The sequence below is a fragment of the Barbus barbus genome (genome assembly GCF_936440315.1).
Source record: "Barbus barbus genome assembly, chromosome: 21".
Classification (NCBI taxonomy): domain Eukaryota; kingdom Metazoa; phylum Chordata; class Actinopteri; order Cypriniformes; family Cyprinidae; genus Barbus; species Barbus barbus.
In genome coordinates, this window is record NC_136749.1 from 17,892,762 (window position 1) to 17,907,454 (window position 14,693).

The window sequence follows — 14,693 nt, forward strand, 5'->3', positions numbered from 1 at the left end:
GTAAAGAGCCACATTTGCTCCTCCATCCCTGATACTTTGGATCCTCTTCAGTTTGCCTATATCGCCCCAATAGATCTACTGACGATGCCATCTCTCACGTCCTCCATTCTTCCCTCACACACATGGACAGCAACAATGGGAATTATGTAAGGCTGCTATTCATTGACTATAGCTCAGCTTTCAACACTATAGTCCCCATCAAGCTGGCTTCTAAACTCACAGACCTCGGCCTAAACTCCCCACTCTGTGACTGAATTCAAGACTTTCTCACCGGCAGACCTCAAGTGGTGAAAGTTGGTCAGTTCACCTCAAACTCCATCACTCTGAACGTAGGAGCCCCACAGGGCTGTGTCCTGAGTCCCCTGCTCTACTCTCTCTACACGCATGACTGCGTATCCTCTCACAGCTCCACATCTATTATCAAATTCGCTGATGATACTGTGGTTCTGGGCCTCATCTCCAACAACGATGAGACCGCACTTGGATGAGGTAGAGAGACTCACATCTTGGTGCCAGGACAACTGTCTCTCTCTGAATGTGAGCAAAACTAAAGAGCTGATCATGGACTTTAGGAAGAGACAGCAGCGGCCCTACACTCCTCTTATGATCAGTGGGACCCCTGTGGAGAGGGTGAGTAGCTTCAAGTACCTCGGTGTAAACATCTCCGAGAACCTGACTTGGACTACACACATCCAAACACAGGTTAAGAAAGCCAGGCAAAGACTGTACCGCCTGCGACAGCTGAGGAAATTCAGGGTCTCGCCAGCAATCCTGAAAACTTTCTATTCAGGGACCATAGAAAGTGTATTGACTCAGTGTGGTGCATCTCAGTGTGGTATGGAAACAGCTCCAATCAGGATTGCAAAGCACTACAGAGAGTTGTGCGCTTAGCTGAGCGCATCTCAGGGTCTGCTCTCCCCTCTCTGCAGGACATCTACCTCAAATGCTGCAAAAATAGAGCTGTTAAAATAATCAAGGACTCAAATCACCCTGGTAACCGTCTATTCACTTTGCTTCCATCTGGTAAGCGCTTCCGTAGCCTGATGGCAAAAACTGAGAGGCTTAGGAGGAGCTTCTTCCCCCAGGCCATCAGGCTCCTAAACTCTAACTCTGTGTCATAACATCACTTGACTCCATGTAAATATCACCATATCAATAAGTTATTCATAATTTTTTCTACCTCATATTGCTGCTATTTAAATACCCTGTACAACTTTTTTGCACATTCCTCTTATATTACTATTTAAGTCAACAACATACTGACCTGCACATTTATATATATATTTTTTATCTTTTATTTTATTTTATTATTTATTTTTTTCTACTTATCTTTTTCTTGATATTTGTTTTCTATATAATTGCACTGTCCTTGGAGCGGACCTGACCTACATTTCACTGCTGGTTATACTCTGTATAATTGTGTATGTGACGAATACAAATCTTGAATCTTAATTACAAAACAATTTGACTATAATTTGTAAGCAATCTACCCAGCTCGGTTGATATGCTATTACACATTTTGTCAAATAAAAATAAGTTTTGGTTAGGGTAAGCCAGACTGCTGTAAACCTGAGCAATTTTAACTGAAATCACACTTTTAAGTCTAATAATATTGACCATTTGTTTGACGCTCACGATCAATTACATCAGATACAGTCACATTCTTCCTACAACCTCTAGTCCAAACAGTGCTTTTATAAACATTATTTTTATTTATCATTTAAAAAAAAAAAGCTTATTTTTTTAAATGCAATCAACTGACCAAATATTTGCATTTAAAAATATACATCACGTTGGTCTGTCCTGGTCTCCATTTACACTCTCATGGGCTATTAGTGCCAATAATCGGTAGACGGTGCTGTTTTCCGTGGTTTTTATTGCATGGTTTTGTCGTGAGGATTTGCAGCACATTCATCCATGATGGCGGAGGACAGCGAGTCCGCGGCCAGCCAGCAGAGCCTGGAGCTGGACGACCAGGACACCTGCGGCATCGACGGAGACAACGAGGAGGAAAATGAGCACATGCAGGGGTGAGCACGCGCTAAAGAGCTGCGGTCTGAGCGAGTATTAGCCGCGGCAACCCGTCGCTGTTTAACTGCTCCAGAGATGTAAACAAACGGTTAGCTTAGCAACCAGGTAACCAGGAGGAGAATTTGTGCATTTTTAACGAGTCGGCTAATATAATAGCTCGTTAATTGCATGATGGATGTGTAGCGGTATATATAAACATTAGAAAATAGCCCAGATAATTGTCGATATTTACTTAATACAGCGTTTGAATCAAATTAGTTAGCTGTAGCTAGCTCGACATTAATGTTCAACTCCTCCATGCGCTTCTCTACTTTATTTCTAATCACGTTTATTAGCCTGTTTGGTTTTTAAGTTGCAATTGTTCTTCATATTTACATAATAGGAGTGGAAAGGATCCACCTGGTTTCATTAGAGTGTCTTCTGAACAATACAAACACGCTTGATCCTCTTTATGAGCTGAGTGACCAGCATTGCAGTCGAGCATCTTTGTCAGCTCGGAGACCGAGGATGATGATTGTCTGTTGTTGTCAGGCAGACTTGCATCCCTCAGGAAAGCCTTATGAAGTTTGACCTGCTTCCATGAAGAGACTGACACTTGTTTTTATGGTTTTTCCTCTGGCAGTCACCCTCCAGGCTATTGTTATAACAGGAACCCATTGACACTTTCACCTGCTATTGTCTTTGAATCCCATAAAAAGCTCCTACACGTTGTCAGTAAGGTCTATCTGGCATTTGAAAGGTGTTGTGGTTTTGTTAAGGAGTCCTGGGGGTGATCTTGGTGCAAAGAAGAAAAAGAAGAAACAGAAGAGAAAGAAGGAGAAGCCAAGCTCTGGAGGAACCAAGTCTGACTCTGCCTCTGATTCTCAGGAGATAAAGGTTTCTGCTTTGTATAGTGTTTTAAAAAAGAGAGAGAAAAGAAATAAAGAAACAGACTGATTTCCCTCTTTTCATGTACCAGAACCCTGCCATTCCAATGCAGAAACTGCAGGACATTCAGAGAGCTATGGAGCTCCTGTCCACCTGTCAAGGTCCAGCCAAAAACATAGATGAGGCCACAAAGCACAAGTACCAGTTCTGGGACACTCAACCCGTGCCCAAACTCAGTAAGTCATACGTCACCTCTGCACGCGTTCGATTGCAAATGTAAGCAATTTGGCAAGTGCTTGGCAAATCAGTAAGAATCTTAACGTTACACTGATCCTTAAACAGTGTTGTATTCAACAAGCAAATCGACTTATGATTTATTCAGAAAACACAACCTCAGAATCATGAATGAAAGCACAAGAATAAGATGTCTACCATTCAAAAGTTAGGGGTTGGTAAGATTTTTTTTGTTTTCAGACAGGTCTCTTATGCTCCCCAAAGCAGAATTTATTTGATTGCAGATACAGTAAAAACAGTAATGTTGTGAAATTTATTTAGTTTAAAATAACTTTTTTTTTATCTAAATATTTTTAGAATGTAATTTATCTCTGTGATGCTTAAGCAAAATTTTCAGCAGCCATTGCTCTAGTCTTCAGTGTCACATAATACTTCAAAAATCATTCTAATATGTTGATTTGGTGCTTAAGAAACATTTCTTATTATCAGTGTTGGAAATAGTTGTGCTGCTTAATATTTTTGTGGAAACTGATAGATTTTTTTCAGGATTCTGTGAATCATTTCAACAGCAATTTATTTAAAATTGAAATGTTTTATAATATTATTTGTGTCAGATAGAACAGAACAACTGGTTGATACAAATCCTCTATGCTGTGAATTGGGACCTTCAAGAAAATATTTTAGGTCAAAAGGAGAATCCCTGCTTTACAATTATATTTTTAGATAAACAACATTGAAAGATTTAAAGAGCTTCCTCTGTTTCTTTGCAGATGAGGTGGTGACAACTCATGGGCCAATTGAGCCTGATAAAGAAAATATCAGACAAGAGCCATATTCTCTCCCACAGGGCTTTATGTGGGACACACTGGACCTTAGCAATGCTGAAGTGGTATGTGCATGAATGAAAACAATAATTTGTATTTTACTATTAATTTAAAGATAAACTAGCCCTATGTACACAAAATCATAGTATTTTCTCTTTTCTCGCATTTAGCTGAAGGAGTTATACACTTTGCTGAATGAAAATTATGTTGAGGACGATGACAACATGTTTAGATTTGACTATTCTCCTAACTTTCTGAAATGGTAAGCTATTGTTTGATATTTTGCATCATATTCTACCCATTTAAGATGAGAGCTTTAGTGTAGTGCATTGCACTGCATGCAGGGTGAGATGTGTGAGCGTTTCTTTTTGCTGTCTTTCATTGTTAGGGCGTTACGTCCCCCGGGTTGGCTGCCCCAGTGGCACTGTGGTGTCAGGGTCTCGTCCAATAAGAAGCTGGTTGGGTTCATCAGTGCTATTCCTGCTGACATCCACATCTATGACACGTGAGTATCAGGCCACATCACATCAGTGCCTGCACCAGAAGCTTGAAACTCTTGAGCTGGTTTTACCAATTGTGTTTGCAAATTTTGCGAATTGTTCATTGTTCCAGTCCTTACTATAGCACTAATTCTCTTTGCATCCAAAGGTTGAAGAGGATGGTGGAGATTAACTTCCTGTGTGTGCATAAAAAATTGCGCTCAAAGCGTGTCGCCCCTGTACTAATCCGAGAGATCACACGGCGGGTCAATTTAGAGGGAATTTTCCAGGCTGTATACACTGCTGGTGTAGTCCTGCCCAAACCTGTGTCTACATGCAGGTACCAAATCTTAACTGGATTGCTACATCAGTTTATGTTAATTACTCTAATTTGTGTTATTAGATGCTAATTTGAAGCATTTCAGTGAGATTGAACCTGTTATCTGTATCTTCACAGATACTGGCATCGCTCTCTAAACCCCAGGAAGCTTGTGGAGGTTAAATTTTCCCATCTCAGCAGAAATATGACACTACAACGGACAATGAAGCTGTACAGAATACCTGATGTAAGCCGTTTTGTCATTTCAAAATAAGTATTCGTCAGAAATGACACTCTTTAAGGAATAGTGCATCCAGAAATTACCATTATATTGTTCCAAACCTATATGATATAAAAATAATTATATATATATATATTTTTTATTTTTTTTCCTGGGTAATTTTTTTTATTCTATGATTTTGTTCTGTATTTTTCCTTAGAGCACTCGTACTCCTGGTTTGAGGCCGATGGGAGATGGGGATGTGAAGCAGGTGACAGCATTGCTCCAGAAACACCTGAGCCAATTCCACCTGCAGCCTGTCATGGGGGAAGAGGAGGTTAAGCACTGGTTTTTACCACAGGAGAACATCATTGATACTTATGTAGTCGAGGTACATGTGGCAACATGCATCTATAAATGTGCTGATCATATTTAATCATGTTTATCTTCATATTCTTACTCCCTTATTGTGCTCTATTGAAAGGGCTCTGGCGGGATGCTAACGGACTTCATCAGTTTCTACACCCTGCCATCCACAGTGATGCATCATCCACTGCACAAAAGCCTGAAGGCTGCTTATTCCTTTTACAATGTCCACACAGAGACGCCACTCATAGACCTGATGAATGATGCTCTCATCCTAGCCAAACAGGTACAAACACATCAGAAGCACAAAACACAAAGAGCTCATTAACCTAAGATGGTTACTAATGATTTGTTGACTGACTAATTACTATGTCTCCATATATTGTAATTCATATTCCCTCTTTTTTTTTTCTTTTTTTGGGGGGGATGTTTCTGGACATCAGAAAGGTTTTGATGTTTTTAATGCGCTGGATCTAATGGACAATAAGAATTTCTTGGAAAAGCTCAAGTTTGGGATTGGTGATGGTAACCTGCAGTATTATCTGTACAACTGGAAGTGCCCTCCCATGGACGCAGAGAAAGTAAGATTCAGTTTTGTTTTGTTTTAAGTCTTTACATCCTAGCTTTGATGCTTAAAGGGGTAGTTGACTGTTTTTTTCTAGGCTTGATTGTTTATGGGGTGCAGTCTAACATGTGTTAATGTTTCGTTTAAAAAAAAAACCACATAATTTTTTACATAACTTAGCTTTATTCCACACCGCTCTTTCCCTTCTCTGATAAACGCGCTGATCATTTCCTGCTTTTTTTGAAGCCCCTCCCTTAGAAATAAGTGAATGCCTCAGATTGGTTAGCTGGTCCAGTGTGTTGTGATTGGCTAAACCTCCTCTAGTGCTTGTCTGAACGTCCCGCCCCTCAGTTCAGTGCATGCGCTCCGGTTATATTGTAAACAATGGCATTGTCTATATTGCTTATCAATTTGAGCCCGATTGAGACACAGAGGATATTAGTGAAGAGCATCATGCAGAACCTGTGCAAGCACAGCTCTTAATGGTAGGCCTCATACTTTTAGATGCGCTGTTATTTGTAAATGCTACTATTTTAGCTTTTAATATACGGTTTTATTCTGATTAAAGCTTTAATACGGTATGGCAACCACACACGCGTCCATGTATAACGCTTCTCATAGCAATGTGAAAATGAGTGTATTTACTGAGCTGATGATCTGAATATGAGAGAGAGAGAGAGAGATGCAGAGCGGGAAGTCGCGAGCAACAGTATTAAGAACCGCTGTTTTAGAACATTGATTTTGAAACTTGTGAATCCATTAGAATCCTTAGAAGACAGAATTGTGATTCATATATGAATAGATTTTTACATGCACCCCTAATTTTCTCTTCCTCGTCTATAAAGCAGCACAGCTTGGCCTCGCCCCCTTTGTTGCATCTTCCCAGGGGCGTAACTTGTTGTAGTCCCTACGAGCCGTATTTGTAGGCATTAAACTGCCAGAATTTTAAAAGAAATCTCTGTTTGCATTGAACTTTCAGCTTCATTACTTTGCAGATATTGTTTATGCTCAAACAGCAACATTACACACTAACGTTAAAAAAGTGAAATCGCAATCAACCACTCCTTTAACCTCTTCTCACAAAACAAGATACATTTTCAAAAATCATGTTTATCATGTTTTTGTGTTTTATTGTTAGTTAGCTGTATTTTTTTTGTTATTTTTAACCTAATCTAAATAACCCAACTGCAGTTTGATTGAGATTAATTGGAATGCACAATGAAAAAACATAATTTTTGAGAATTAAAAATGGAGTTCTGTTTTTGCAAATGAACCCTTCATATGTTTTTGGTTGTCATAATTGTGTACTATATTAATTATTTATTTTTTATGACAGCAATGGGCTTTGATAGTTAAATGCTTGGTAAAGAAACATTTCCATGTAAAGTCTTAAAATACTTAGTGGCTTGGGTGACCTTACACTACCTTTTAGATAAGTTTTTTTTTAAAATTCATTTTAGTTTCGCAGTGCTCCAGCATTAAAAGTGATAACATTGGATAACACAGCTTAAAAAGTTTCATATTATTTCTATGCAGTATATACATTTTTTATATTAGTAATGAAATATTTCTTAAATATAAAGTAAGCTATATAAATGTTAAATACATGATGATAATCAGTCATTACCATTTAAAATATTGGAGTGCATTTTAATTCACTTCTCCATTCTTCCCAGGTTGGCCTTGTTTTACAGTAACTGGCTGCTTTGTGTTGGATGCAGACTGATCGAGAGGTCCATCTCAAATTCTCTGACCTGGACGTAGTCAATATAAAGAGGAAAAACTGACATCCATTCAAAGTGAATGAGTTATGTTGTGCAGCTCTCTTAGGTCTCGTTCCAGTTATTGAGGGGTCTCCCCTCCTTTCTCTTTGTCTTTCTCTCTCCGAGAATGTGAGAAACATTTATCAAGGTCAAACATCCACAAGCTGTATACACACACATACATATATACACACACGTAGTGTTCGTTTATTTTCCTTAACATGCAGTCTGTATCCTCTCACAGAACAAGTTTAATTCCATTGTTTTTGTCTTTCTGTTCGTTTGTTTTGTATTATGAAGGACTGTTGATACATTTGTGTGAATTAGCAAGCTGTACATTTAATGCCAGATATTTATTATGTGTTGTGAGGTTTACATTGGAACAGGAACGGGGGGTCGAAATCCAAAGTCTTTTCTATGGAGCTGCTTTTAAAGTCATATTCCGTTTGGAGTTCCTGCTGTCTGTGCGAGGGGAGGGAGGGGGGAGTGTAAATGGTTAACCGTGTGGAAGAATGTATTGCATTTTGAAGCACAACATCAATTTGTTTATAAAAGGGCCAGATTGCTCTGAGGTGCATTTTTAAGAATAATATGTTAATTTAGGTTTTGTGTGTCCAAAAGAAACATTTTGAATTTTGAATGTGAATTAATTTACATTTTGTTTCAAGAAGACATGATTGTCACACCTTAAGTAGCTTCTTTTTCCCACCCATTTCTGTTTTTTACCATTTAGTGTTTTTAAGTTATTACCATTTTAGTAAAGCAATTCTGATATTTAGAATTGTATTTAAGTTACATGTTCCATTTTATTTGTTCTGTCAGTATTCTTTGCAGTCAAACCATAACCTCGTTCAAATGGTGCATTTGCGATCAGGCCCTGGTCATTTTGCTATACTTAAGCACAAGGAAAGTTAAACAATCGTGTGTGCATTGTCATTTTGATATAAGCATTTCTCCCAATGCTTTTGGTGATGCGGTCAGGACAGCTTGCTCGCTGTTCAGTTACAAACACTGGTGAGGCGTAATGAAATGTGAACAACGTTATAATACAGCAGAAGCTGATTTTGTGTTAATACAGCTTATCTTGTCATGGTTTGCTTTAATGTATCTGAATCTACAATCTGCTTTTAAATAAGCGCACATCCAGACATGCTTAAAAAGAAAGGTACTCCTCTCAAAGTTCCACATTTCAACCGGTGGTTTCATTCAGTAACGTCCAGGGAACTTTTGCGAATGTCAGTTTGCGTATGTTTTTTCTAAGGCTTGCTGTATGAAATGAGCATGAAACTTTTTTTCCAATCTGTATGGTTTAAGAACTTATGGGTTACGGTGAGAACACCCGAAGTACTTGCCTTATTTCAGAGAGGTTGTTTTTTAAATGTCAAATTGTGTAGTTTTAAATGATCAGCTTTCTCTTTCTGAAGACAGTATTTTTATTGAACTCCATTGCAGGTTGGAACTGATGGGAATAAGTACCAGCACCATGTAAAACATGACAGTCCACACAAATATCTAATTGTCAAAAATATACATCAAGGTATACCAGCATGGATATTTGACTGAATAAAAGCATCCAAAATATAAAACAGAATTCATCTCGGTCTATTTCCTCTCCATAACCATTACATAAACCGAAGAAAATATAAATATACTAAACGATCCACATCTGTCCAAACACTATAGTATCCTGCATTCATGGCGCACAGGTTAAACACTAGATAAGCACTTTTGCTTTCCTTTCTTTTTCGGTTTTCTGATTTTCGTAGGATTTGGGATGATTTTCTTCACTTTTAGAGGCTGGAGGATTAAAGGAGAAGCGTCACTGGCTTCATCCGACCTTTCTTCTAATTTCCTCTTCTGCCCCTTTACTGTATCGCTCTGCTTTCCCTCGGCTTCCCCTGTGGAATCCGTGGGGATCCAAGCCACGCTGAGCGGCGGAACCACGGGTGTGATCGCGCGGACCACATCCTCGAACACCTCGGTGCCGCGTCTGAATCCCAGCGCCAGGACGCACTTGAGACCCAGCAGCCCCGCGAGGGTGTCGCTCAGACTGGGTACCTGGCAGGCGGGCACCGACCTGGTTTTACTCAGCGGGATTAAATGGCATGTCATGTGTGCTGGTTTTACCGAATTACACACGAGCACCAAACTCAGTTCATTCCTCTCCAGGCCTTTGGTGACCTCGTTGATGCCGATGGCCAGCTGTTTCCTCACGGCCGGGTTGCTCCAGCACGGCTCGGTGGGCTTAGAGGGAGTTTGTACGCTCTCTGCTGGGTCGGGAGCTGGCTTTTGTTCCTCAGTGGGTTTTGATTCCTTTTTTCTCGACCTTCTTCTGCTTCCCCACTCGCGAAACCTATTGACTCGTTGTTTCTGAAGCCCAACGGCGGATAGTTTGACTTTAAGTGTGTTCAGTATGAAATGCTTGTGTTCTCTTTCCAGTGGACTCCAGTGATTGCTGTATGGGCTATTCAGTGACGTTTTCACTGGTATGTGCTTCTTTTTTTCTTTCTTCGTCGCTCCTTTCGCTGGGGTAGACATTCTTTCTGGAAAAATGCCTTTAAGCAAAATTCAGCATTAATAATAATAAGCTCAATGAGGCATGCAACATTACATTAAAACTATTTTATATGAACCAAGACGTATAATTATCAGCAGTTATACAAACCTTATAAAATAACCTGAAATCACCCGTTATAAAGGGTCTAATTTTCAAAGCGTGTGCACATTTCTCCGGGCGCAGACATGTTGTTTTTGAAGGTTTTCTTCTGGTCACACAATAAATCGTTTAAGGTTTCTAAAATCTACGCTGCCATCTAGTGGCTGGATCTAGTGGCACAGGCCTTTTTGTCAAATTTAGCTAATAAATATTTTGAGTAACAAAATATATAATTTATATTATTATTAATTATATAAATAGAACTATTGTTATAAGTTTATCTAAATAAATTAAAAGTTCTTTGTTTTTTTTAGAATTTACCCTTCTAAAACTGCATTTTTAGAGAGAGACTAGTTATGTAAACTGTGCTTTTTGTGTCCTGACAACTGATCTATATAAATATAAATACATCAAAATAAATTCTCTATTATGGTCTTGACACAGCTGTTTATTTTGGTACTGCTACTGAACTTATTTAGCGAACTATACGTGATTTATATTTTCCCGCATTGTTGTTTTGTTTTTCCTAATATTGGTGAGCACTGTGTTTTATTATTGTAACATTCATTGTTTGATCTACAAGAAAAAGTAACTAAATACATAGTCAAAAATAGGCCTATATGAGCTATACCTTAATAAATACATTTTATATCAAATTTTTGGTTTTAAAACAAGTTGCTTTGTTTGTATTATATAACCAGAAAACAGATATATGTCTACCCATTGTTTGCTGGTAAAATAAAATAAAATAAAATCACTCTGGATCTCGTGTTACGTAAAGCTGTACGTGAAAGCTAAAGGCTGGAATGAATAGTTTCACCATAGAAATAGAATAAGCCGAAGTTCACTGGGTTTCTCCCTCGGACGTCCCATCAGCCAATCAGCGCTCAGCTCCACCTCAGCGCACTGGAGATCATCGTAAACTCTATTCATCAGTGCATCTACGCTACGTTCTAGCTGACGCGCCCAGCCGCACAGTACTTGCCGAAGAAAATGACTTTGAAGGTATTTATCTGCACTGTTCTTTGAGTAGTTCTATTCTATTCTTTCAATTCCACGTTCCTTGCTTTTGATGAGATGTAATGCATGAATAACAAAACGTTTGGATATTCCTTTAACTCCACAGCTGAATATATATAGGTAGGATTTTAAAGATTGCATGCCCTAATATAATGCTGCATTAGATTTAGTTGTACACGCAAAAGCTCCTTTTATTCTCGTCGTGCGCTCAGGCGCATGTTAGGCTACGCATCCAGATATCAGGATCGTTTTCATCTGCAGCTTGGATGTGCGCTCGTGAATGTATTACGTCATTTTGCTCTTTATTATTGCTCTGGCAAAAAGTCGCGCGATGTATACAATTCATTTCGTATGAAAGCATTGAGAATGTCTCTCAAATGCCAACTCATATCCTGTAGGTTTATATGGGTACAAAGAGGCACCAAAACTATTAGTTCGTTGTGATACTGAACAATAACTGCGTACAGTCTGAGAATAATGCATGATGCATAGTGATTAAGAATGTGCATAGTGGGGCAGAATGGGTCAGACTATGTGACACTTTTTTCCCAATATAAGCTGATACACATTAGAGCTTAATATTGTTATAGGATCACAGCAAAAAAAATAAAAACTTTAAAAATTATATATATGTATATGTGTGTGTGTGTGTGTATGTATGTGTGTGTATATATATATATATATATATATATATATATATATATATATATATATATATAATTAATAAATCATGATCTCTGTGGTTGTAGGCGGAATTTGAGCAATATGCCGAGAAGGTAAAGAAAGTGAAGACCAGACCTACAGACCAAGAGCTGCTGGATTTGTATGGCCTCTATAAGCAGACCATTGTTGGGGACATTAATACTGGTAATTGTTGTAGAACATTATAAATATTTGTATTAAACCATATCTGAGCTTGGTGCTTAGATCTAATAGTTCAAATCTGTATGTTCTGTTTTGTGCAGACAAACCTGGAATTACAGATTTGAAAGGAAAAGCCAAATGGGAGGCATGGAATTCAAGGAAAGGTAAGAAAAAAAAGCTTTTATCCTCCTTTTCCCTCAATATATTCATTATTTTCGAGCAGTTAAAAGGAATGCCATATTAAATTGTTACATTACAATACATTAAATTGTATTCAGATTTGTACTCAGCTAGTTATATATGAGCCCCTTCCTTTAAATGTTTCTGATGATGGCTTGATTCATATAGTCCTCACTCTTTTCTCCAACAGGCATGTTAAATGAAGATGCCATGAATGCCTATATTTCCCTAGCCAAGGAAGCCATTGAAAAGTATGGAATGTGATTGGGGAAAACATCTAGTTTTAAGTAGATATTAAAATTTCACTATGAAAAAGCTGTAAGATTAAAACATTAATCTATTTTTTTTACCTTTTTTTTCTTGCGATATAGATTAACATAGATCTAGATTAAAAGATAATTCACATGGTTTCATAGAGATACCACTCAACTCTATCTCATTACAAATCAGGTGAGACCTAAAGATGTAAGAATATAATCTTGTAATTAAATAAAGCTGTCAAATATGGTAAAGCTCTCCTCTTTATTTAATATATTTTGACACGATATTAAATTCTGCAGGGAGTTTTCATGCATTTCTTCATTAGTATTAGCAGAGTCCTCAGGCTTGAGGACCAGTAATTGTGCCCTTACACACAAAGAGCTTTTTTGTCCTCTCAGTGTGCTCACTGAAGCGTAGTCGTCACAACAGCTCTTTGGATCGGATGCAGAATGCAAGATGTGGAAATCTGGCCAAAGCCAGGCCTTAGGTGTTGCCAAATCAGGGAAAAATCAGCACTCAGGAGCGGATGCTAGACAACTCTTGAGTAAATCAAACAGGCGGAAATAGTTATTTAAATTAACTTTTTTAATTTAATTTCTACTTATTCAATAATTAGTTTATATGCCCATTTAATTATTTCCCTTTATAAACTTTTTTCGGGAAAAAGTTGTTTTGTTAAACACAATATATATAATCCTAAATAAGTATTTGATACACTGCCGATTTTTCAAGTTTTCCCACATACAAAGAATAAGAGATCTGTAATTTTCATCGTAGGTACACCTCAACTGTGAGAGACAGAATATATAAAAAAAAATTGTATGATTTTGAATAATTAATTTCCATTTTATTGCATGAAATAAGTATTTGATACAATAGAAAACTAGAACTTAATATTTGGTACAGAAACCTTTGTTTACAATTACAGAGGTCAGATGTTTCCTGTAGTGCTTGACCAGGTTTGCACACAATGCAGCAGGGATTTTGGCCCACTCCTCCATACAGGTCTTCTCCAGATCTTTCAGGTTTTGGGTCTGTCGCTGGACAACATGGAGTTTCAGCTCCCTCCATAGATTTTCTATTGGGTTCAGGTCTGGAGACTGGCTAGGCCACTCCAGGACCTTTAAATGCTTCTTACGGAGCCACTCCTTAGTTGCCCTTGCTGTGTGTTTGGGGTCATTGTCATGCTGGAAGACCCAGCCACGACCCGTCTTTTATACAGGTAACGAGTTCAAACAGGTGCAATTAATACAGGTAATGAGTGGAGGATAGGAGGGCTGCTTAAAGACAAACTAACAGGTTTGTGAGAGCCAGAATTCTTGCTGGTTGGTAGGTGATAAAATACTTATTTCATGCAATAAAATGGAAGTTAATTATTCAAAAATCATACAATGTGATTTTCTGGATTTGCTTTTTTATATTCTGTCTCTCACAGTTGAGGTGTACCTACGATGAAAATTACAGATCTCTTATTCTTTGTAAGTGGGAAAACTTGAAAAATCGGCAGTGTATCAAATACTTAGTTGCCCACTGTATATACTATATATACATATATAATGATGTGACAGTGTCATTATTCTTGTCTGGATCATTTAAGGTATTAAAAAGTACATTAAGGAAAGTAAATCTAACAAAAATGGCTTAAATACATTTTATGATAAACTTATTTTCAATTTCTGAATTAAAGGTTATTTTGATATTATTTTATTTACAAAATACTTTTTTGTCACACATTCGGACTCTTCATGAAAATGGATGTTTTATGTCAAATTGAGTTTTCTTAAGGAAAATGTAATGACATTCGTGACCGATTATACTTGAATCAATCAATCAATCAATCAATCAATCTGTAAGTTTCAAAAGGTTTCTGAACATAATGATTTTGTTGTAACCACACACATAAGAATTAATAAAGAATTAATAACAGCACTTTTTGTGTTATTCATTCACAATAACTGCTTTTATTTGATTAATTCATTCGCTGCTCGCTGAAGTTGCTGCAGAACCTGTATTTTGAAATCTGTTCAAGCAGGCAGCCATGTTT

The 14,693-nt window shown here is 37.8% G+C and overlaps 3 protein-coding genes across 3 annotated transcripts; 2 read left to right on the top strand and 1 right to left on the bottom strand.

Annotated features, from left to right (window-relative positions):
- The first annotated feature begins 1,818 nt into the window (after nucleotides 1-1,818).
- Nucleotides 1,819-9,243, top strand: LOC306886828 (glycylpeptide N-tetradecanoyltransferase 2). Its single transcript, XM_079444156.1, has 12 exons — nucleotides 1,819-2,030; nucleotides 2,790-2,907; nucleotides 2,990-3,134; nucleotides 3,903-4,021; nucleotides 4,127-4,218; nucleotides 4,345-4,461; nucleotides 4,605-4,775; nucleotides 4,893-5,001; nucleotides 5,195-5,365; nucleotides 5,459-5,626; nucleotides 5,784-5,921; nucleotides 7,582-9,243. The coding sequence occupies exons 1-12, from the start codon at nucleotides 1,918-1,920 to the stop codon at nucleotides 7,600-7,602; spliced, it is 1,482 nt and encodes a 493-aa protein (XP_079300282.1). The 5' UTR covers nucleotides 1,819-1,917; the 3' UTR covers nucleotides 7,603-9,243.
- Nucleotides 9,089-10,439, bottom strand: LOC306886829 (ribonuclease P protein subunit p38-like). The gene is made up of 2 exons (XM_079444157.1): nucleotides 10,334-10,439; nucleotides 9,089-10,223 (listed from the first exon to the last, which is right to left on the bottom strand). The coding sequence occupies exon 2, from the start codon at nucleotides 10,204-10,206 to the stop codon at nucleotides 9,376-9,378; it is 831 nt and encodes a 276-aa protein (XP_079300283.1). The 5' UTR covers nucleotides 10,207-10,223; nucleotides 10,334-10,439; the 3' UTR covers nucleotides 9,089-9,375.
- A 788-nt stretch (nucleotides 10,440-11,227) lies between these two features.
- On the top strand, nucleotides 11,228-14,577 carry LOC306887573 (acyl-CoA-binding domain-containing protein 7-like). The gene is made up of 4 exons (XM_079445407.1): nucleotides 11,228-11,329; nucleotides 12,094-12,211; nucleotides 12,310-12,372; nucleotides 12,579-14,577. The coding sequence occupies exons 1-4, from the start codon at nucleotides 11,318-11,320 to the stop codon at nucleotides 12,650-12,652; spliced, it is 267 nt and encodes an 88-aa protein (XP_079301533.1). The 5' UTR covers nucleotides 11,228-11,317; the 3' UTR covers nucleotides 12,653-14,577.
- Nucleotides 14,578-14,693: the final 116 nt, after the last annotated feature.